The 24,436-nt window shown below is 45.8% G+C and overlaps 1 protein-coding gene across 8 annotated transcripts in view; it reads left to right on the top strand.

Annotated features, from left to right (window-relative positions):
• LOC135206968 (zinc finger protein 62-like) overlaps nucleotides 1–24,436 on the top strand; it is an 80,680-nt gene that overhangs the window by 23,611 nt on the left and 32,633 nt on the right. For 7 of the 8 annotated variants that reach the window (XM_064238577.1, XM_064238555.1, XM_064238544.1 and 4 more), the window contains exon 2: nucleotides 13,938–15,207. In XM_064238577.1, the coding sequence (XP_064094647.1) occupies nucleotides 13,990–15,069 (1,080 nt within the window). In that variant the 5' untranslated portion in view covers nucleotides 13,938–13,989 and the 3' untranslated portion in view covers nucleotides 15,070–15,207. Of the gene's footprint in view, nucleotides 1–13,626; nucleotides 13,775–13,937; nucleotides 15,208–24,436 lie in introns of those variants that run through there. The other variant, XM_064238566.1, reaches the window with a different exon arrangement.

Genomic DNA, 24,436 nt, shown 5'->3' with positions numbered 1-24,436 from the left:
AGGTGATCTACCGGCCTGCCGCTGGGTGGCAGGAATAGGAACCATTATCGTTCTAGAACCAGATTTTCTCTGTTGCCGGTACTAGTAACATCGTTGCTAGTTTCCTCCTGACTTTGACTTTCGTATTTCATCGCCGTTGATCTTCTAGACTGATATTTTGGTGACGTATTGGATCTCTGGCCTGGCATACGCTTTTGTGGACTGTTTTTTGGATTTGGATTTGGATTTGGATTTTTCTCAGAATGTCTGACTCTAGTTTTTCGTTCAGAGTGTGTGTGGATGAAAGTTGTAATGTGAGACTACCGAAAGCTTTGGTAGACCCTCACACTACTTGTAAGAGATGTAGAGGGAATGAATGTTCACAGTCGAATACATGTAATGAATGTAAGATTTTAAATGAGGAGGAATGGAAGGTTCTTAATTCATATTTAAGAAAATTGGAAAGGGATAGGGCTAGAAAAGCCTCTTCCAAAAGTTTGAGTAGGTCGGTCTCTAACGAGCCAGTTAGTAGTCTAGTGCCTATCTCTAATGTAATTGCTTCCTCCCATACAGCTTTACCTTCTCAATTATCTGATTCTGCAAGTTCAACATCAGAAATTGCAAATTTGAAAGCTTCCCTTTTGAAGATGGAACGAAAATTGAAGGATTTAGAAGGTAAGCAAAGTGAAAGTGTTCCCAGTGAAGTGGAGGGTGCGTCTGATTGGCTCTGTCTTGCTTCCAGGTCTAGACCTCTTCCAAGCTCCCAAGCCCAGAGGAGAAGGAATGTCGAAAGCCGCAGGGAGGTTTCAGAGAATCCCCACCGGTCAGGCGTCCCCTCGGCAGGTTCTGTAGTTGCGTCCCAGACTGCCAAGGATAGCCGTTGGAAGGGCATCCTAAAACAGTGTTTTTCTTCATCTGATTCTTCTTCAAAGAAAGGATGGAGTTCGGACAAGCTGTCGAGACCTTCTAAAAGATCTTGGAAGTCGCCAGCTTTGGACTCCAGCCCGGAAGAGTTCCCGGAAGAATATCCGCCGGAAAAGAGGAGAAAGGAGATATATTCATCAAATCCTCCTTCCCGTAGATCGGATACAGAGAAAGAAGACGCAGCTACTAAGATCCTGAGGGAAATGCAATAGCAGATATCTTCGTTGGTGGGAGTTTTGAAGAAGGATCCTCCCAGGAGAAAGGATCGCTTCCTTCCCGTTAAGAAATCCCGTCCGGTGGAAGTCTCTGACAGCCCGGACGAGGCGCCTGCCAGGAGTCTGGCGCCAGCCAGGCGCAAAACGCCTACGAGGCGGGAGGATTCTACAACTATCTATAAATACAGAGAGGCACCTGAAACTCCTACCAGGCGCCCGGACGGACGCCTGGCACCTGAGACTCCTGCCTGGCGCCTGAGGCTCCTTCCGGGCGCCTGGCGCCTGAGGCGCCTACCAGCCATGATAGACTGTCCAGGATTGATATGCCTTCCAAGCGCCAGGCGTCAACCAGGCGCCAGGCGCCATGAACCAAGATCTCCATCTTCATCGGACATGGAGCTAGAAGGGGACCGAGAGGCTCCTCTTTGGGACTTCTCACAGGATCAGTTTTCGTCTGACAGGGTCTCTAGACGTCACACAGGCAGCCGTAGCCCTTGTCAGGATGTGGCTGATTCTGTGAGAGGTTTTAAACATTCAAGACCTTCTCCGGATAGGGACGTTACTTGTCGCACAGGCAGCCGTCGTCCTTATCAGGATAGTCTTAATGTAACTAAAGGCAAAGGGCAAGATCGGCCTTCTCCTGGCAGGGACTCAAGATGTCGCACAGGCAGCCGTAGCCCTTGTCAGGTTAGAGTCGATATTGCTAAGAGCCCCTCACCTTGCTTAGAGAGGAGTCCTCCTCCGGTTGCGCACTCTTCTCCGAATGTCACTGTTCAAGATATGGAAGATGTTTCGGACTCGGAAGCAAATAAGGGGGCAGGTCTTTCGGACTATAAGACCTTGGCAGCCCTCTTATTGAAAGAATTTGGAGAGTCTCTGAGTCCTGCTGCCTCTCCTTCTCCTCGGTCTTTATTTTCAAGTACGAAGACTTCAAAGTCTTCCTCTTTTTTGAAGATGCAGCCTACCATCTCAATGAAGAGGGCTTTGCAGGCTTTCGGAAATTGGCTTAAATCCAAGGAGGAGGCGGGGAAGACTGTGTTTACCTGTCCCCCTTCCAGACTATCGGGAAGGAGAGGGATTTGGTACAACACGGGGGAAGCAATGGGACTCGCTCTTCCCTCTTCCGCAGACGCAGACTTCTCGACCTTGGTGGACTCGGCAAGAAGACACGTGCTTCCATTGGCTAAGACGAGCTGGACTATGTCGGAAATGGACCATCTCCTCAAGGGAGTGTTCCATGTCTTGGAAGTTTTTAACTTCCTAGACTGGTCCCTTAGGGCTTTAGCCAAGAAGACGCAAGACCCCGATTTCTTGGAACCCGAAGTCCTGCATAGTGTGCTCGCCTGTATGGATAAGGCGGTGCAAGATGGATCAGCGGAAGTGGCATCCCTTTTTGGGGTAGGAATTCTGAAGAAGAGGGCTGTCTTTAGCTCATTTTTGATGAAAGCAGTCTCTCCAGTTCAGAGGGCATCTCTCTTATACGCCCCTCTGTCTAAACAGCTGTTCCCTTCTCAGTTAGTGAGGGATATTTCTCACTCGCTGACTGAGAAGGCAACACAAGACTTGCTTGTACAATCAGCTAAAAAGTCAAGACCAGCTGTTCCTGCCACGAAGAGGGAGCCAAGAAGTGCTCAGCCGCCCTTTCGAGGGAGCTCATCAGGCCGAGCCCCTTGGAAGAGAGGAGTGGAAAGAAGAGGAAGGTCTTCTTCCATTAGAGCGACGAAGAAGTCCAAATGAGATTCCAGTCCTCCAAGCACCAGTGGGGGCCAGACTACTGAAGTTTTCAGAAGCGTGGGCCTCGAGGCAAGTAGATTCTTGGTCTCTGGAAGTACATAATCAAGAAAGGATATCTCATCCCCTTCAGAGACAGACCTCCATTGACGACGACACCGAGGGAGCTGTCAGCAAGGTACAAAGATCCTGCAAAAAGGGAATCCCTGTTGGGTTTAGTACAGCAAATGTTGGAGAAGGAGGCCATCGAGACAGTGAAGGATCCTCACTCCCGGGGCTTTTACAATTACCTTGTCTTAGTGCCAAAAGCTTCGGGAGGGTGGAGGCCTGTGCTGGACGTGAGTGCATTGAACCGCTTCGTGGAGAAGACAAAGTTCTCCATGGAGACTTCCAACTCGGTCCTTGCGGCTCTGCGTCCAGGAGATTGGATGGTCTCCCTCGACCTTCAGGATGCTTACTTTCACGTCCCCCTGCATCCTTCATCGAGAAAATATCTTCGATTCATGGTGCAGGGAAGGATTTACCAATTCAGGGCTTTGTGCTTCGGCCTCTCGACGGCTCCTCAGGTGTTTACGGCATTGATGAGGAACGTTGCAAGATGGCTACATCTGAAGGGGGTGAGAATAACACTCTACTTGGACGACTGGCTCATAAGAGCGCAGTCAAGACAGCAGTGTTTGGAGGACTTGGAAACAACTCTGGATCTAGTCAAATCTAGGATTGCTCGTAAACCTCGAGAAATTTCAGACGATCCCCAGCCAGGACATTGTCTATCTGGGGATTCGGATGGATTCTCGGGGTTTTCGAGCATTTCCATCCCAAGAAAGGATTGCGCGAGGATTGGAGAAGATCTCGGCCTTCCTAGAGAAAGAGCAAAGCTCGGCGAGGGAATGGCTCAGTCTTCTGGGCACCCTTTCGTCACTAGAGCAGTTCGTTTCTCTAGGGAGGCTGCACATGAGACCCCTGCAGTTCTACCTGAGGAGAATGTGGAACAGGAAGACAGGAGAACTGGCAGATTCCTTTCCTCTACAGGAAAACATCAAGAACCACTTGCGATGGTGGTTAGAACCTCTGAGAAAGAACGAGGGAGTGTCCTTGTCTCTGCAGAACCCTCGCCTAGTGTTGTTCTCCGACACTCGGAAACAGGATGGGGAGCAACACTAGGGACGAAGGAAGTGTCAGGCATCTGGACGAAAGAACAGATGTCCTGGCATATAAATGCGAAAGAGTTTCTAGCCATTCATTTGGCTCTGAGGCATTTCGAAGGATGTCAGAGGCATGGTGGTCCAGGTCAACTCGGACAACACCACGGCTCTGGCATATATCAGAAAGCAGGGGGGGGACACACTCTTTCTCCCTTTACGAGTTAGCAAGGGCTCTATTAATCTGGGCGGAGGAACGAAAGACTACTCTTGACAAGATTCGTTCAAGGAGGAAGGATTATAAGGGCAGACAGATTGAGCAGGAAGAACCAGGTCCTTCCAACAGAATGGACCCTTCATTCAGAAGTCTGCCAGAAGCTGTGGTCTCTATGGGAGAAACCTCAAGTAGATCTGTTTGCGACATTCCTCTCCAGAAGGATGGAGAACTTCTGCTCGTTAGGGGAGGATCCCAGAGCCCTAGCAATCGATGCCCTGCTCATGGATTGGTCGGGCATAGATGCATACGCTTTTCCCCCGTTCAAGATACTGGGGGAAGTGATAAGGAAAATCGTGTCCTCGGAAGGAACGAGGATGACATTAATCGCTCCCTTTTGGCCCGCTCGAGAATGGTTCACAGAGGTACTGGAATGGACGGTGTTACTTGATCTCTTCCCGAAAGGACAGATCTGCTCAGACAAACCCCACTTCGAGAGGTATCACAAAAACATCCACGCCCTCGCCCTGACTGCCTTTCGACTATCGAAAGATTGGTCAGAGCGAGAGGCTTTTCTCGCAAAGCTGCAAAAGCAATTGCGACAGCACGAAGATCCTCTACCATTCGGATCTACCAATCGAAGTGGGAAGTCTTCCATAGATGGTGCAAGGTGAAGAAGCTGTCCACCTCCGATACCTCTGTGACCGAAATTGCAGTTTGTTCATGAAACTTACCTGTCAGATATATATATAGCTGTATTCTCTGAAGTCCGACAGAATTTCTAAAACTTACGACACACGTAGTGGGAGTTAGGGTGGTTAGTACCCATTCCCGCCGCTGGGAGGCGGGTCTCAGGAACCATTCCCATTTCTATCAGATTTCTTCTGTCGCCGGTGTCGTAAACATCTGTTTACACACCTCCGCCTCAGGATTTTGGAAAACTTTTCATTGCTTGAGTATCCTCTTGACTTTTTGGTTTTTTGATTGGATCGATAGCTTGGCATACGTGACTTGGACTGTTTTGAATTTGGCTTAGATTTTTTCCTTAGATATGTCTGGATGTAGTTCGGCTAGCGCCAGGGTGTGTTCGAAAGTGGAATGCAAGGTTAGGCTTCCTAAAGCCTTGGTTGATCCTCACACATTGTGTAAAGGGTGTAGGGGCAAGAGTGTAAATATGATTTGCGCTGTAATGAGTGTGAAAGCTTGGATGATTTACAATGGAAGACGTATGAATCCTACGTAAATAAGTTAGAACAACGTGATAGGATTAGGAGGTCTTCCTCCAGGAGTAAGTCGGTAGCAGACAGGTCTAATGTATCCCCTTCTAACTACCTTTAGATTTTTGTGTCTCCTAACCCCGTAGTGTTGCCTTCGGGCCCTCAAGTGGTGTCTGCGGAGGGTAATGCCCTTTCGCTTATCCTGGATTCATTGAAGACGCTTGAATCTAAAGTGCTTGCCCTTGAAAACAGGCGAAAATAAGTGCAGTGATAGCGCCCCTAGTGAAGTGGAGGGCGTCAGATCGGCCCACCTATAGCGCCTCTAGGCTGGGACCATCTGCCGGACTCCCAGGACTCAGGAGAGGGCATGTCGAAGGCCGAAGGAGGGTTACGGGGAGGGGGAACCCCCACCGATCTGACGTCCCTTCAGCAGTTCCTGTGGATGCTTCCCAGGCTGCTAAGGAGCGTGCTCGAGCACGTATCCTGAAGGATTGTTTCTCGTCTTTCCGACGCGTCCTCCCCGCGCAAGGGGTGGGAATCTCTTCGGATTCGCGACCTTTGAAGAGGACTCTTCAAGAGCTTGACGCTTCACGTCATGCTTTGTCTGAGTGGGCATTCTTCTCCGGAAAGCGTAGCTTTCCGCCCAGAAGAAGTCTAGGACGTCATCCGACGATGACGCCCCGCGCGCGCCCCAGTCGCTCTAGAGCCAAGGCTGTTCCTGGAGAAGGAAGAAGCGTCCCCTCGCCCCTCTCCTTCTCACAAGCGCAGCTCGTCTCCGCGTAAGGGACATCTCAGACGGAGATCATCATTGCTATGCAACGGCAACTGGACGCTTTACTAAAGCAGAAGGAAGATGGTTCCTCGTCGCAGGAAAGACGATAGACTTCCTATCAAGAGAACTAGGCAGTCTTCTCCAACGGCTCCTCTTTCGTCCCCGTCTTCTGATTTTTCGCCCTCTAGACTTCGTTGTGCTCTCCAGGGTTCGTCTAGAGGTGACGTTAGACGCCAGGTTAGAGAGAGATCTCTGCATGCTCCTCTCTCTTCCCGTAGAGAGGACGCTCGGCGTTCCGACTTCGACGCTTCTGCTGACGACGATTTTGTAGCTGTCGGACGACTTCTATGCATTCGCCCCATCTTCGACATGACAGTGTTGACGCTCAACGATACGCTAGTCGGGCAGTTGATCAAGTTTCTTCGCGGGACGTTCGTAAGGACGCTTCGCGGGACGTTAGAAGAGTCTTTTTCTTTGATGGACGCTCCGTGGACGCTTCGCTGGACGCGCGGTTCGGACGCTGATTTGGACGCTCGAGAGAACGCTACGTTGGACGCTCAGATGGACGCTCGTAGACGTTCTAGTAAGAGCTCTGTGGACGCGAATGTGGAAGTTCGCTGTCACTCGGATGTTGTTCCCGAGGCTTTGGCTGACGCTTCTCGTCTTATTTCTTCTTCACGTTCTTCGCCTCTAAAGGTGATTCCTGATCCTGTGACTGTTAGGATCCGTTACCCTCTTCTTCTCTTCATCGTTCGGATAGGAGACTTGGAGCTAAAGGACTTCTGCCTCTTCCTTCGGATTTGCACTCGGTAGGGAAGAAGGAGAACTTAGCAGTTCTTCTGAGGATGTTGATGAAGAACAACCTGCTACGTCTGCTTCGTCAGATTATCAAGTTTTGGCACGACTACTTCGTGATTCGTTTGGCGATACTTTCCAGCCTGCTGCTCCTCCTTCTCCTCCTTCTCAGTTTTCGTCGTCGAAGACAAGCAAGTCTCCAGGTTTCGTGAAGATGAAGACGTCGTTATCTACTAGAAGAGCTTTCCGGAAGGTTAACGCCTGGATGGAGTCTAGGAAAGCAAAGGGAAGGACTACTTTCGCCCTGCCTCCGTACTAGACTTAGCGGTAAGGCAGGGATGTGGTATGAGACAGGCGAGGAATTAGGATTGAAGGTTCCTACGTCTGCTCAAGGTGATTTCGCCAGCGTGGTTGATGCCTCAAGGAGGGCCCTTTTTAGCCTCAGCTAAAGTATCATGGACGACTTCCGAACTGGACCATCTTTTGAAGGGACTGTTTAGGTCCTTAGAGGTCTTCAACTTCTTAGACTGGTGTCTTGGAGCTTTAGACAACCAATCTCGTAAGCCAGACTCGATCAGCTTGGGGGAGCGTCCAGTGTATTGTCATGCATGGACAAGGCCGTCAGGGATGGCTCAGAGGAGTTAGCCTCTCATTTTTCAGCAGGGTTCTTAAGAAAAGGTCGCTTTATTGCAACTTTGCGGCTAAGTCTGTCTCTCCCGCACAGAGGACAGAACTTTTGTATGCTCCCTTCTCGAGTCATCTCTTCCCCAAGCTCTGGTGAAGGATCTGGCAGTTAGTCTGCAAGAGAAAGCCACACAAGACCTGTTGGCTCAGTCTTCGAGACGTTCGGCTGGCCCTTCAACGTCGTCAGGAGCCCAACCGTTTAGAAAGCAGAAGCCCTTTCGTGGAGGGACTTCCGCTAGATCGTCTCCTCGAGGAAGAAGCCTTCCTAGAGGTAGAGCCCCTTCCAAGTCTAGGGGCAAGAAGTGAGAGATCGTGCCTTCAGTCACCGGTAGGAGCCAGGCTGCAGTTGTTTGCAGAAGCCTGGAGAGTAAGAGAGGCAGACACCTGGTCTCTCGACGTCATAGAGAAGGGTTACAAGATCCCTTTCATAAAGCCGCCCCCGTTGACTTCCACTCCCAGGGACTTGTCCCCATCGTATCCTCAAAACAAAGCGAAAGATACTTTTCGACCTGCTCGAGCAGATGCTCGAGAAACGAGCAGTGGAACAGGTTTTAGACCTGGCAACGCCAGGATTTTTACAACAGATTGTTTCTTGTACCGAAACAATCGGGTGGAGGGTGGCGGCCCGTCTGGATGTAAGTCGTCTAAACCTCTATATAGAAAAGCAGAGGTTCAAGATGGAGACACCTCAGTCAGTTTCTGGGGGCCTTAAGACCCGGAGATTGGGTATCACTCGACCTCCAGGACGCCTACTTTCACGTCCCGATACATCCCCAATCGATGAAGTACCTTCGGTTCGTACTGAAAGGGAAGGTCTTTCTTTCAATTCAGGGCTCTTTGTTTCGGACTGAGTACGGCCCCTTTTATCTTCACCATCTTATCTAATGAAGAACGTGGCGAGGTGGCTCCATCTTCCAACATCAGAATCTCGCTCTATCTGGACGACTGGCTCATACGAGCCTCCTCGCAGACCCGGTGCCTGAAGGACTTGCAAACGACTCTGTCTTTAGCTGCGTCCCTGGGACTTCTGGTGAACTTCGAAAAGTCACATCTGACCCCAACAACAGTCCATCGTGTATCTGGGGATTCAGATGGATTCAGTGGCTTTTCGGGCTTTTCCGTCCCAGGAACGTCAGCAACAAGGCATAGAAAAAGTGTCGGCCTTTCTAGGGAAGGATTCATGCTCGGTGAGGGAATGGATGAGTCTGCTGGGGACCATTCCTCGCTGGAGAAGTTTGTTTCCCTGGGGAGGCTACACCTCCGACCTCTTCAGTTCTTTCTGTCGACAGCTGGACAGAAAAGGACAACTTCGACATGAAGTTAAGCATCTCGGAAGAGGTGAAGAACCATCTAAGATGGTGGCTCGATCCGTGGAAGCTGTCAGAGGGGCATATCCCTCAAGCTTCAGAACCCAGACCTAGTGTGTTCTCCGACGCGTCATCCACGGGGTGGGGAGCAATCTCTATGGGGGGGAGGAAGTGTCAGGTACCTGGAGAGGGGAACAGGTAACCTGGCATATCAACTTCAAAGAGCTGGCAGCGGTTCAATTAGCGCTCCAGTTCTTCCAGAACAAAGTCTCCCGTCGTGTAGTTTCAAGTCAACTCGGACAACACCACAGCCCTGGCATACTTGAAGAAACAAGGAGGAAAGGAACACACTCTCGCTCCCTGTTCGCTCTAGCGAAAGAGATCCTACTTTGGGCAAAGGAGAGAGAAGTCACAATATTGACAAGGTTTCATTGCCGGAGTCGAGAACGTCCGGGCAGATCTCCTCAGTCGACAAGGACAGTTATTGCCGACAGAGTGGACTCTCAATCAAGACGTATGCCAGGAGCTGTGGGGTCTTTGGGGATGCCCCTTAGTGGACATCTTTGCAACGTCAAGGACGGCGAGACTTCCTCTGTATTGCTCCCCGGTTCTCGATCCGGGAGCAGTAGCAGTAGACGCCCTTCTATGGGATTGGACGGGCCGGATCTCTACGCTTTTCCCCCTTCAAGATCCTGGGGGAGGTGATGAGAAAATTCGCAGCATCGGAGGGGACGAGGTTTGACTTTAATCGCCCCCTTTTGGGCCCGCAGCGATCTGGTTCACAGAGGTGATGTTCTACCTAGTGGATTATCCGAGATCTCTTCGTAAGGAGAGATCTACTCAAACAGCCCCACTTCGAGAGGTACCACAAAAACCTCTCCCGCTCTGAGTCCTGACTGCGTTCAGACTATCCAAAAGTTGGCCAGAGCGAGAGGTTTTTCGAAATCAGTGGCTAAGCTATCGCCACCGCGAGGAGACCATCATCAATCGCGGTTTACCAATCGAAGTGGGCAGCCTTTGAAGTTGGTGTAAGAGAAAAGGAGTTTCCTCTACCACTACCTCTGTGAGCCAGATCGCCGACTTCTTGCTTTATCTTAAACAAGATCTGAAGTTGGCCAGTGTCAACTATTAAAGGCTACAGAAGCGTCCTATCTGTAGTTTTTCGCCATAGAGGTCTTGACCTCGCTAATAACAAGGATCTCCATGATCTATTGTAGATCTTTCGAGACGACAAGGTACCGCTACCGAAGTTACCTTCGTGGAACCTGGATGTGGTCCTCAAATATTTAATGTCAAATCGCTTTGAACCTCTTTCCTCTTCGTCTCTACGAGATTTGACGAAGAAAACGTATTCCTAACTGCTCTGCGACGGCGAAGAGAGTTAGCGAAATACAGGCTATCAGCAAAAACACGTCGGCTTCAAAGGGCATAATGCGGTCTGCTCTTTGGGTATGTCGTTTCTGGCCAAAAACGAAAACCCTTCCAATCCGTGGCCTAGAACGTTCGAGATCAAGGGTATGGCAGAGATCATTGGTCAAGAGCCAGAAAGAGTCCTGTGTCCTGTTAGGGCTCTTAGAGAGTATATTCGTAGAACGAAGGATTGCCGAGGTTCTGCGGAGAACTTATGGTGTTCGGGGTCAAGAGACCAAACATGCCCATGTCCAAGAATGCACTGGCATTCTTTTTAAGAAACACCATTAAAGAGGCGCACTCTTCTTGCAAAGACAGCGACTTTAAGATACTAAAAGTTAATGCGCACGAAGTAAGGGCTATTTCGACCTCAATAGCCTTTCAGAAAAAAAAACATGGCTCTTAAAGACATTTTTAAGTGCTACTTTTGGAGGAGTAACAGTGTTCGCCTCGCACTACCTACGGGAGGTGAGAACGACCTATGAAAAACTGTTACTCTCTTGGGCCATACGTCGCCGCAGACACTATTTTGGGGGCAGGAGGTAGCACTCATCCTTTCCATAGAAAAGGGTAGGTGAGTTTTTAATATTTATGTTTATGGTTGTAGGGTCGGCTGCCAAGTACGGTCGTCCCTTCCTTTAGCCTTTGGTATATGGGAGTTTGTTGTTAGGCTAACTTAGGTGGTGGTTTTGCCTCGTTGCCCTCAGAAAGTAGGTCATGGTCTAGTCACATTGTGGTCCCGTCCCCGTTGACCAGATCATCTAGAGCGCACCAACTACACAGGTCACTACCTTGTTGGTAACTCTAGTGAAGCAGAAGCAGGCTTGGGTGACAGTAATCACGAAGTCAGCTATGCTATCAGGTAAGGAACCAAGATGTCAATCATCTACATTTATATGTTTCCTAAAATCCTTTTTCTGTCTCTCCCACCGCCAAAGGTGGGATTCAGCTATATATATATCTGACAGGTAAGTTTCATGAACAAAATGATATTGTTAAGATACAATAAAGTTTGTTCATACTTACCTGGCAGATATATATATTTTTAGTACCCACCCACCTCCCCTCAGGAGACAGTGGAGATAGAAATCTGATAGAAAATGGGAATGGTTCCTGATACCCGCCTTCCAGCGGCGGGAATGGGTACTAACCACCCTAACTCCCACTACGTGTGTCGTAAGTTTTAGAAATTTGTCGGACTTCTGAGAATACAGCTATATATATATCTGCCAGGTAAGTATGAACAAACTTTATTGTATCTTAACAATATCATATTTCCTGCTATATTTGAGAGAGGAATCTCAGTTGGCGGTATCTACAATAAAGGGGTATAGGAGCATGTTATCTGCTGTGTTCAGGAACAGGGGCCTGAACATAGAGGATAACAAAGACCTTCATGATTTGATTCAATCATTTGAAACATCAAAATCGAAGACTTCACTTGCCCCTAGCTGGAACCTAGACGTGGTTCTTAAATACCTCACATCAGAGAAGTTCGAGCCTCCTAATCAAGCATCCTTCAGAGACATTACGAGGAAATGTATTTTTCTAATGGCTCTCGCTACTGCCAAAAGAGTCAGCGAATTGCAGGCTCTAGACTCGAGAGTGGGCTTTAGAGGAGACTCTGCAGTGGTATCTTTCCGGCCTTTGTTTTTAGCAAAGAATGAAAATCCTTCGAGACCTTGGCCCAGGAGTTTTGAAGTTAAAGGGCTTTCTCAACTTGTGGGAAAGGAACTTGAGAGATCATTATGTCTGGTTCGAGCCTTAAAATTCTACTTGCAGAAGAAGAAACAGCTGCAAGGTTGCAATCAAAGTCTCTGGTGTGCAGTTAAGGACCCTAAGAGACCAATGTCGAAAAATGCCTTAGCTTTTTTTGTTAGAAACGTGATAACTGAGGCACACATGAAATGCAAAAGTGAATCCTTTGCAGCATTGAGAGTTAAAGCACACGAGGTACGTGCGGTTGCTACATCGATATCGTTCAACAAGAACATGTTGATGAAAAACATCTTAGTAGCTACGTACTGGAGGTGCAACTCGGTGTTTGCCTCCCATTATTTAAAAGATGTAAGGGTAACATACGAGAGATGCTTCTCTCTGGGTCCGTATGTATCAGCGGATACATTGCTGGGTGAAGGAGATAAGACTGATCCTTAATTTTTCTTTAATTTTTGTTTAATTTTAATTTTAAAATAGTTTGGTGTGAAATTTTAAGGTTGGTTTGAAAGGTGGTTGGGATAACTCCTTTCAATCTTAGTACTAAATCCACGGTTAGGATCGGGTTGATCGGGATCGGTTGTTGTACTCCTTTATTATGCCATTAGGCATAGGTGTATTGTCATGTAAGTGGATAAGACCCCATTGACAAAGGCCATCAGGTTCTGTCGAGTAAGTGGATAAGACCCCATCGACAGTCCCCACAAGAGCTCTTAGCCATAGGTCACATCCTAGCTATGAAATCTTCTGCCAAAACAGGTAGGAACCAAGGTTTTTTGTATATATATTACCTACAACGTATGTTGTTTACCTGTCTAATCAGTAATTAGCTGTCTGTTACCCTCCGCCAAAGGTGCCAATCAGCTAAGTATATATCTGACAGGGAAGTTGAATGTATGAAAATGATATTGTTATTGTACAATAAAGTTTCATACATACTTACCTGGCAGATATATACGATTAAATGGCCCACCCAGCCTCCCCTCAGGGAGTATGTATGAAACTTTATTGTACAATAATAATATTATTTTTATCATTTTATGATAATTTTATCCATAGAGATACATATAACCAATGCCTTTTGGATATAAAAGTGGGTATGATAGTATCACCCTTTTTCCTGCCCTATATTCATTATTTCCAAATTTTAATAGATTATGCCCTCATACTTTCACCACCTGTTTGTAAAAGGCTGACAGTTTAGTTTGTAGTTTGTAAGGTGATGAAGGAGAGCTCATGAAGGCCTTTCTACTACTATTTCTCAAGTTCAGGTCCTTATGTAGTGAGGTATTTTTGTCAGTCTTGTCTTTTTCTCACGTTGAATTATCTGCATTGTTTGTTAATAAATGACTTTGCTTTATATTGCATTATTCTTCATAGTATACTGTAATTGATATTATTGATATTGATATTCTCTTATGATTGATCTAGTTCCCACCTGTAACATTTGTTTGTTTATTCACTTATTCACTATTTATAATTAATTTGTATTTCTTCAAGGCTTGCAAGTCAGAGCCTTTTATCATAATCCCACCTTAATCACTGTGCTTAGTCTGGATGGAAAAAATGCCTGTTGATGGATGATGAGTGGGGCCATCCCCATTTGCCCTCCTACCTTCAGTCAACTTCCTCGTTGTCAAGCTTCAATGACTGATTCCAGCTCACTCTGTGAGGACTCTTACATTAAAGGCTCTGGTTTAGATACTTGAGAAAAATGCAAATAACTGAACTTTAAAAAAAAAATTTTTTCCTCATGATTAATTTTATATGCAACTTTCTTCAGCCTATTGATAATGAATATTATATTTTTTAATGTATTGATACCTTTCAGGTCAAGAGCAATTATATTTAGAGAGCACACAAGGCACTACAGACAAGAGGGCATGTTTCACCAGAGCGAATACATTGTTCCTGAAACATACCTTCCTGATGTGATGGGAAGGGTACCCATGGAAAGGGAGTCAGTCATGGGTACTCACCAGCGACCTTTGTTATCTCCACTGAAGGCAGTAAGACTAGTAAAGAAGCCAAGAAAAAAAGCCTTCCCTTATGTATGTCATGTAGCAGAGTGCGGCGAAAAATTTTTTAACAGTCATGGCCTTGATACACATTTGAAGTTACATTTAGGAGTGAAGCCTTTCACTTGCAATTTATGCGGTAAAGTGTGCCAGACTGAGAGTAAGCTCAACGCTCATCAAGCATCTCATGCAAATGATGGTGTGAAACCGGTTTGTGATATTTGTGAAAGAAGTTTTTCTAGTCGAAGTTCATTGAGCAAACACAAGAAAATGCTTCATAAACCCAAGCCTCACATCTGTCCAGAGTGTCAGTCTGGATTTGAAGAGCGCAGATACATGGTCATTCACGCAAAGCAGGCGCATAATTTAGATATTCCCCTAGAAAACAGTATAAACAATTCTTTCTCCTGTGTTGCAAACTGTAGTACAGATTTAAAAATTGTTAGCTCTCCAGTTGGCAATTCAAAAGGCTGCTTCAAGGAAAGTGTAAATCTTCCAGATAATATGGATGGAAATACTTCAGCACAAGTTAATGCTTTGTCAGGCAACTCAACTAATCACCATGAGAAACCTCTGGAACCTATTGTAGAATCTTCAGTCATGAATAGGAGAGATGCTTCTATAAATTGTGACTTTTGTACCTCTACATTCCCTTCAGTAGCCTATTTAGAGCAGCATATGGCAGTTCACATAAATGAAAAAACTTTTACTTGTCAACTTTGTCCAGTAAGGTTTGCAAATCATGAGGGCTTAGCTAATCATATGAAAATACATGGGACTGAAAACAAACACTTGAATTCATTCACAAATGTTGAAATAAAGTGTCCACTGACTTCTGATAAGTATATCTGTGCTCTATGCAAAGAGCATTTTGTGAATCTCGGTAGCCTCAAACGTCACCAGGCAAAGGGACACTGCACCCCTACATTACATAATGGAGACTAGTAAAGTACTTTCTTTAATGTACATAGGGTTAATGATAAGTTTATACGTGCAAGACACTCAAAATTGACATTTTTCAAGAACTGTATATCAAGTAGAATCAGCCTTGCAGAAAAAGTGTAGCTTCAGCTTTAATGATTTGTAAGTATATTTGAATACTGTTTGTTAGGTTGAGTAATTCATTTTACCTTGAGTATTTTGTACATATTGTACATCTTGTTGTTGACTTTGTAATTGTAATTTGTCCATAATAATGATAATAATACATTCCACTTTCTTTAGTACTGTAGTGACTAATCCTTCATTTTATGTAACTTACCAAATAATTACATAGTTAAGAATTTCTAGTATACTACAACTAAAATGTGAAAATCGTGTTAGCAATTCTTTTGTTTTGGTGTAGGCAGGTATCCCCGCCCACTACCGGGGTTGACTTTACCGGTTGTTTACAGGACTTTACCAGATGTTTACAGGACTATCGGTGAAGTGCCATATGATTCTTTTCATAGCTTTTGGCTTTTTGTTATTTAGTGAGGCATTAGTTAAGAGACTTTTTGGATCTTGTAGGTTTTTTTTACTTTTGCTTTTCACCAACGTCTGACTCATGAGTGACAAGTATCCATTACTGTAGCAAAGGTTGCAGGACATGGTTGATGTCAGCTAAGTATGATGCACATACGGTATGTACTAAGTGTAGGGGTCAAAGTTGCTCTCCAGAATTAAAATATTCTAAGTATATAGGCTGGGATGAGAGACTTTGGAAGGTTTTGTCTTCTCATATTTCCAAATTGGAGAAAGCTATTTGATGTAAGGTGACTGCTAGGTATGAAAGATCATTAGCTAGCCAGGAATCTTTTAACTCCTCATCTGGATTACCTGTTATTTCTGAATTGTCTCCTAAACTCAGTCCCTTTTCTGTACCACCTAATCCTTTACCCAGCTCCCATGTTTCCGAACCCCATTGCCAATTTCGAAGGGAGGTTCGAACGTAAGTTTGAGTTGTTAGCTAACTCTATGGCTCAGTTGGGAGAGTGAGTTCATGTTCTTCTTGATTGAGAGGAACTGGAAGAAGTTATAATGGAGGCTCAAGGGAGGTCAGTGGGGTCTGCCCACGGGCAATACGCCCCTTAGTTGCCTGTCGTTGATTCCTGGGTGGTGAAATACAGCCATTGGAAAGGCGTCGTAGATAGTGCACATCAACTTTCTTCCAGTTCGGATGCTTCCAGTCCCGAGAAACGGTGCTTATGACGTGTCAGTGATAAGTCTAGGCCACTGAAAAGGTCTGTGGCTAAAGTTTCTTGCACCCCTCAGATGCCCACAAAAAAGGTGGAAGACTCTAAACCTTCCTGCAGTTTCTGGGATAGCACAGAGACTTTTTCCTCTGAAGGTTCTCCAGATCGGTGTAAGCGCCCTAGTTCAGTGCGCTGATTAGCACCAGTGTTGGCTTCGGGTTCCCGTGTAATTCCAGTTAGTGTCAGCGCCCCAAGTGCCTAGTTCCTTTTAGCTCTTTGGCACCTGAGCGACCAGTTCCTTTTAGCTCTTTGGCACCTGAGCGACCAGTGTTGAAAGAGAATATTGTCTCTCCTTTAGTAGCTCCTAAACACCCGCTCGCTTATGAGCATTCAGTCTCGGGCAGACGTGCTTCTGCTACTAAGTGTGCACTGATTCCTGATTTCTCTTAGGTGCCAGAGTGCCCATTGTGTATGAGTGCCCATTAGTACATGAGTGCCCATTGGCACACGAGCTTCCTCTGATGTGTGAGTGCCCATTGGTGTGAGAGCTTCCTCTGTTGTGTGAGTGCCCTTTGGGCATGAGCTCCTTCTGGCATGCAAGCACCCAGTGGGGCGCCCACTGGCCCACAAGCTCCCGTTGGTGCATGAACCACCTGCTTCAGCTAAGCTCCCATTGGCCCCTGAGTGCCTACTAGCACCTGAGCGCCCACTGATGCCTGAGCTCCCATTAGCGCAGGAGCTTCCTTTTGTGCCCGAGCTCCCTTTGGTGCCATTACTCACACGTTAATGAGCATTGCACTGCTTATGGATCTCTCTTTTTGGTTTTTCCTAAAAAGTTATCATAACTTTTTCAAACCAGTGGCCCCAGCTTCACCTGCTTTACGTTCCAGAAGAGTAGTGTTCCTTTGGAATCTTCTGAGCTCCCTCGTATGGTGCTTTCAACTTCGGCCAAGAAGGCCATGAGTGAAGTTGAAAGTTGGCTGACTGACATGAGAGAGCAATGGAAGGCTGTTTTCTGTGTCCTACCTTCCTGTCTAACTAAGAGGAGGCATTCTTTTCATGCCACTGGAGCGTCTCCCTCTTTGGGTGGTTCTGCCTTGGCCCAAGGGGATTTTTCAGAGCTTATTGAGTCGTCCAGGAGAGCAGCTTTTGCTGGGGCGAAAACAATGTTTTCCTCAGCTGATATTGATCATCTCTTGTGTAATTTGTTCAAGCTGTTTGAGGTGACTAAAGAGATTCAGGATTCACATTCAGTTTCTTCAGACGTTTCCTCTGATCTATATTAGCAGTCCTCTCTTGTCAAGACAGAAGAATTAGAGAGTTCCTGTGAACCTGCCTCTACTTTTGCAATGTGCATTCTCAAAAAACGAGAATTGTGGTGTTCTTTTTACTTCAAAAGGAGTAACTCCAACTCAGAAGTCTGCTATTCTTTTTTCACTGTTTGTGTGTGACTTCCTCTTCCCGCAAGACGTAGTAAGCGGGATTGCCTCCGACTTACAAAAGAAGTCGACACAGGACTTGCTTTCCTGGTCCTCAAAGTGAGCTAGGGTGACTACGTCATTCAGCAATTGCTCTTCAACGTTTGCCCTTTCTTGGAGGTAAGACAAGACCTCGGTGTAAGTCCAGAGGAAAAGTGCTATTCACCTCTAAAACAGTTAAGAAGTCTTCTTCCAACCGCACCCCTATGAAGTGAGGTAAGACAGCCCCATGCAGCAGTAGGTGCCAGATTTCATCTTTTCTGGCAGGAATTGAGCAGAAGAGAAGCAGAGCAATGGGTTATAGAGGTCCTAAAGACAAGATACTACTCTATCCCCTTTGTTGCCGAGCCACCCTTATCAAGCATCCCATCGCATTGACTGTATACTCTCTAGGCTCAGAGAAATATTCTGTTCTAGCCGAAGAGGTGTCCGCTCTCTAAAGAAGCGATAGAGAGAGTAGAAGATCTTCAGTCGGAAGGCTTTTACAATCACCTGTTTGTGGTACTGAAGGCTTCAGGCAGATGGTGGCCATTGCTGGATGTCAGCGCTCTGAATGTCTTCGTAAGGAAGGCAATGCTCAGAATGGAGGCAAATCGATCGATTCTTGCTTCCATCCATCAAGGAGACTAGATGGTCTCCATAGATACTTCCATGTTCCCATTCATCCTGAGTCTAGGAAATTTCTCAGGTTTGTCTTCATAGGCCAATATTTCAGTTTTGGGCCATCTGTTTTGGTCTCACAATGGCACCACAGTGGGCTGGCTCCATCTTACGGGTGTCAACATCGCTCTGTATCTCAACAACCGGCTCCTTTGCTCACCGTCAGTCATGGTGCAGGGAGATCTTCAAGAGACCTTAATGTTGGCTCAAGAGTGAGATCTCCTGATCAATCTGCAGAGGCATTCTATTGAGGTGTTAGAGATGTGTATTTCTGGTGATAGAAGTTCACTCTTGATGTGGTTCAGAAGTCACGTAAACCCGTTGGCCCCGTTGCTGAATAACCACTGGTTCTATGTAATGTAAAAACACCATACAAACAAACAAGTCACAACTAGTTCCATCCCAACAGATAGTTTATTTGGGGAGGACACTGGACTTGCCTCTTTTTCAGGCTTTTCCCTCTCTCAAAAGGTAGAGTTGTGTCTTCTAATAGTGGACAGATTCCTGTCTCTCCCGGAGTGCTCAGCCAAGGATTGGATGAGCCTCCTCGGAACCCTGTCCTCCATATAACAATTTGTTCCTCTGGGGAGGATGCACTTGAGAGCCTTGCAGTTATTTCTTTGAGCAAAATGGAACAGGAAGGAGTACTTGGACGAAGAAACATCTGCTCTGGTGGAGATCAGAAGAAAGATTTCTAATAGGAAAGTCCCTTTCACCTCTGAACCCAGACCTGACTTTCTGTGCAAATGCATCAGACATAGGCTGGGGAGCTCTGATAGGGAACAGGGAGATCTCTGGAATGTGGATTTTATAGTGAAAGTCCTGGCATGTCAACCTAAAAGAATGGCAAGCCATAACCCTGGGACTTCAACCGTTTGCATCAGAAGTCCGAGACAAGGTTGTAGTTATTCGTTCGGACAACACGACAGCCCTTGAGTACATTTCCAAGCAAGGGGGAATCCACTCCTCTCTCTGCGAGGCTGAGAGACCTTTGGGTCAACGAGCACTGTACAAAGTTGGTGACAAAGTTTGTTCAGGAAAAATTGAAAGTATTAGCAGACCAACTCGGCCGCTCTAATCAAGTCATTCCTACAGAATGACCCTTAATCCAGGATCTGCCTGGACCTTTGGAAGTTGTGCTGAAGGCCAGTGATATATCTGTTCATGACTGCCTCATGACTGCCAAAATTCATCGGCTTCCTCTTTATTGCTCCCTGGTTCTGGATCCAGGGGTGTGGGCTGTGGGCACCATGCTCCTGGAGTGGTCATACAAGGAGTTGTAGGTTTTTCCTCCTTTGGGAATGATCAGAGAGGTTTTCAAGATGCTCTGAAGTGCCAGAAATGTCTTGGTGATCCTCATTGCCCCATTCTGGCCCCTCAGGGAATGGTTTCCGGACCTAATCAGTCTGTTAGTAGATTTTCCAAGGTTACTTTCCCAAGATGAAAACTGCACAGAACCACACATAATGATGTTCCATCAAGGGTTATCTACTCTTGTTCTGACAGGGTTCAAACTGTTGTCAGACTCCTCAGATCTAAAGGCTTTTTGAGGTTGGCTGCAGAGGTGATCTTGAAATGTAGGCGTCAATCATCCTCCGATGTGTACTAAAACAGATGGTCCATTTTCAGGTTTTGGTACAGAAGAAATCAAGTCTTCTTCTGAAGCAACTATAAAGGAGGTTGTTGATTTTCTTCTGTACCTCAGGAAGTCAAGAGGATTATCTTCTTCCACCATTGAAGGGTACAGAGCCATGTTAGACTCTGTATTCAGACATAGGGGTCTAGACTTGTCTTCTAATCAAGACTTAGCAGATTTAATTACATCTTTCAATATGTGCAAACCTAAGTAAACTCGACAAACTTCCGTTAACTGGAAGTGGTCCTGAAATGGTTGTCTGACCCTCCTTTCGAACCCTTGGCTTCTTGTCTAAGCTACTGTATATGCTCTTGTATCTTGTGACTTTTGAAGTCCTAATTTTGGAGCTTATTTTAAGGGGGTCGTATGTTACATGAGATAAATAAAATTTGAGTATGTAATAATCACATACATATTAGTATTGTATGGTAGAATACAAACATAATGGATATGCATCTTTTCCATGGATCTTTTAAAAAGCTATGCTTTACTTCACTTCCTCCAATAATATTTTACGTTCTACGAAGTGTTTTCAAGTGGAAATATCACTTAAAAACATATCGTTTGTGAATGAAATTTAGTTATTTTTTTGTTAGTAGATGGCGCTGAGGGCATGCTTATTGTGTAAACAAAAATCAGCAAATTCCATTTGATATTTTCACTTTTATCTCATCAGAATACTATGAGCTGTATATATTTATCTTTTATTGGAGTGAAAACAGTAAAATGTGTTTATTCATGCCCAATAGTTTTGATTAAAACACGTTTCGCTCAAATTTTGTTTATGGTCAAGTTTGATGATACTATACCGAAGTTTGCGAGAGTTTCATCCACATTGCTGATGCACGATAATAGTTGTTAGCAGATCAACATTGTTTCCTCAACTTCAGCAAAACTTACAGATTAAATTTAAGCAGTATATTCCCTTGCTGATCTTTTATCCATAGCGAGTAAGGGTATAGCGATGTAAACGTATATCAGTCCTCTTCTCCTTAATGTCATTTGTAACATAACTACGGAAATTTTTTACTATCGAATGATGGTTGAAATGCAAGCAAAAAAGCTGTTTTTATTGGATTGGTTGTTCATAGCAAATCAGCTGTTTGTTCATGAAACTTACCTGTCAGATATATATATAGCTGTATTTTTCCGAATCCGACAGAAATTTAAAACAACTTACGACACACGCAGTGGAGTCAGGTGGTTAGTACCCATTCCCGCCGCTGGGAGGCGGGTATCAGGAATCATTCCCATTTTCTATTCATAATTTTTCTGTCGCCGGTGCTGAAAACACCTGTTTTTCAGTACCTCCGTCTTAGGATTTTGGAAACTTCATTGCCGCTAAGTATCCTAATTGTCTTTTGATTTATTTACTTGGATTTGTGGCTAGGCATACGCTATCTTAAATTGATTTGAATTTGATTCATTTTTGCATAAAATATCTGAATCTAGTTAGGCTAGTTTCAGACGGGGTTGTCTGCAAAGATAGGGTGTGGCTACCGAAAGCTTCGGTAGATTCGCACTTGGTATGTACGAGGGGTATGGGTCTTGCTTCTTTGTTGAGATTTGTCATGTAAGGAGTGTGAGACTTTGTCTATTCCGTAAGGAAGACGTATGATTCGTATGTACGCAATTAATCAGTAAACATGTCTAATTCCGTAAGGAAGACGTATGATTCGTATGTACGCAATTAATCAGTAACAAAAGTCAGGGTAGTGAACCTGCTAAACCTTCCTGTAGACTTTATTTTGCATAACCCTGTAGTATGGCCTACGGGCTATGTATATGTCTACGATAGATGCTCGCTCTCCTTCATTGCTGTGAAGTGCTACTTCTGTAACTTGTTTAACTCCTAACCCTGCAGTGTTGCCTTCGGGCCCTAAGCAGTGTCTGTAGAGAAATTGCCCTTTCTCTGATACTCCTTCGATTCGTAACTTAGAATCGAAAGTGCTTGCTTTAGAGAGTAAAAGTGAAGTGCAGAAGTGCAGTGATACCCCTTGTGTAGTGGAGGGTGCGTCAGATCGGCCTCGTTTCGCTCTAGGCCGGGACCTCTGCTTGACTCCCAGAACCAGGGAGAGAGCATGTCGAAAGCCGAAGGAGGGTTACGAGGAACCCCCACCGATCTGGCGTGCCTTCGGCAGTTTTTCTGATGAAAAATCCCCAACCAAGACTGCCCTAAAGTGCGTGCACGTGCACGAATCCTGAAGGATTGCTTCTCGTCCTCCGAAGAGTCCTCCCCGCGCAGGGGTTGGAGCTTTCGGATGGACTCGCGCCCTCTAAATAGAAGCTTTATAGAAGAGGACGCTTCACGTCCTCTCTACTCTCTCTCTCGTTATGCGTTTCAGTGAGAAGTAAGAAGGCGAACGTCGCCTGAACTCGTGTCCGTCTTTCCACCGAGAAATACGTAAAAGAAGTCATAATATAGCAAGTAAGCTTTTGAGAGCGGACGCCCAAAAAAAAAAAAACCAGGGGCGCGCGGGTGCACGCCAAGCGCGCGCCAGTGGACGCCGAGCGTGCGCGCCAGTGGACGCCAAGCGTGCGCGCCGTGGACGCCGAGCGTGCACGCAGTGGACGCCGAGCGTGCGCGCCAGTGGACGCCGAGCGTGCGCGCCAGTGGACGCCGAGCGTGCGCGCCAGTGGACGCCGAGCGTGCGCGTCAGTGGACGCCGAGCGTGCACCAGCGCACGCCAGGTGTGTCGCCTGGCTGAACGTTTCTGTTGAACTCTTCAAGCTCTTGTTTCAGATTTTGGGCTTAAAGAATTTTTACATCTACCTTCGATGATACCTTCTACCTCACCTGCAAAGAATGTGAAGTAGGCAGTGCTTCGGAGTAAGCTTAAAGTGAACAGACAACTTCTTCTTCGAAACCCAGCAAGACATCGGGTTTCGTGAATTCAAGAGGTCTCTGTCAATTAATATTGCGTTTCGCATAGGTGGATGGAGTTAAGGAAAGCTCAAGGGAAATTCTTGTTTTGCTCATACCGCAAGCTTTGCCATTCTGCCAATAAATTTAAGTTGCCACTACCGCAGTCAAGACTTTGGCGATAAGGCAGTTACGGGTTATAAAGGCTCGATGTCCTGCACGTCAGGACTCTCGGCAACGTTCAGTAGGATTCTTGCAAAGGCACTCCATCAAAGTACGCTCTCAGGAAAGCGCAAGACAGGACTGCCTTTGCCATACTGCCAATAAATTTTAAGCTTTAGCAGGCATTAGTTGTGATACGGGAGAGGAAGCTGGTTGGAGAGTTTCTTCCTCTTCCAGGATAATTTTGCCAGCTTTTTAGCCCATCTGAAAGGGCTTTTTCAGATGATAGATTTTGTTAGTTCCTAGTCGGGACTACGCTGCCGAATTGAACATCGTCGTTCTACCTGACGTAAGCCCAGTCTCTTAACAGGATTCTTGCCCCTTCCTCGTTTGAGACGGGAATCGGAAAATAAAATGCTCGACTTCCTGGATTACGTTTTGTCAATTCAGTGACTTTCCCCATTGACAATATACTATCGTTTTGTCAAGTAAGTGGGTATCCCCTCATTGACAAAATATCTCTTTGTCCCGTAAATGGGTTAGTTCTCATTGACAACATCTCATTAACTTGATTTTGCGTAAGCGAATAAGCTCTTATTGACAAGATTCGGAAGAGCTCTCATTCGTCATTCGCAGACTCGTACAAGAAATAGACTTGTAGACTACGTCAATGAACCCTTATGTCCAATAACATAAGAAGCTTGAGCTGACTGCTTCGATTCTCCTAAGTTTTGTTCATGAAACTTGCCTGTCAGGATCCTGTATGTAGCTGTATTTCCGAATTCAGCTATATATATGTCATGCCAGGTAAGTAATGAACAAACTTTATTGTGATATAATTTCATATTTTGCCTTGCATTATTTATTTCTGGTTGGTTCAAGTCATATACGCTTGCTGTAGTTACCTCTTCGGATGGCAACCGAGAGGTCTATGGTCCATTTTAAGGACATTTACGTTACTCACCCTGCAGCCTTCCAGGACTTTCCGATTTATCTTTTACAGTTGTATGGTAGTGTTCTGACGACACAAACGCATCTATATATTTAGCGTTTTCTGTTTCGCTTAAATATACCAGCTTGAGAGTCTCTTTATGCTAAAAAATAACGGACCTTTTTCTTCATAGAAATAGGGTGTTAGCTGGCAACCCAGGCATAAAGTTAAGAGAGCGACTATGACGGACGATCGTAAGCTGCTGCTGTCACTGTCTTCTCCTCCAGTCCAAACGAGCCAGTACCAACTCGTTCGCTGTCATGCGCGGTAGGTTAAGTCTCTCTCTCCTGCGGGATTGACTGACTAACCGTATCTCTGTGCTGGCAGTTACGTCTCTCTCTCTCCTGC

The sequence above is a fragment of the Macrobrachium nipponense genome, chromosome 11 (genome assembly GCF_015104395.2).
Source record: "Macrobrachium nipponense isolate FS-2020 chromosome 11, ASM1510439v2, whole genome shotgun sequence".
In the NCBI taxonomy this organism is placed as follows: Eukaryota; Metazoa; Arthropoda; class Malacostraca; order Decapoda; family Palaemonidae; genus Macrobrachium; species Macrobrachium nipponense.
The sequence above is the reverse complement of the archived record's forward strand: the minus strand, read 5'-3'. Positions and strand labels throughout refer to the sequence as shown.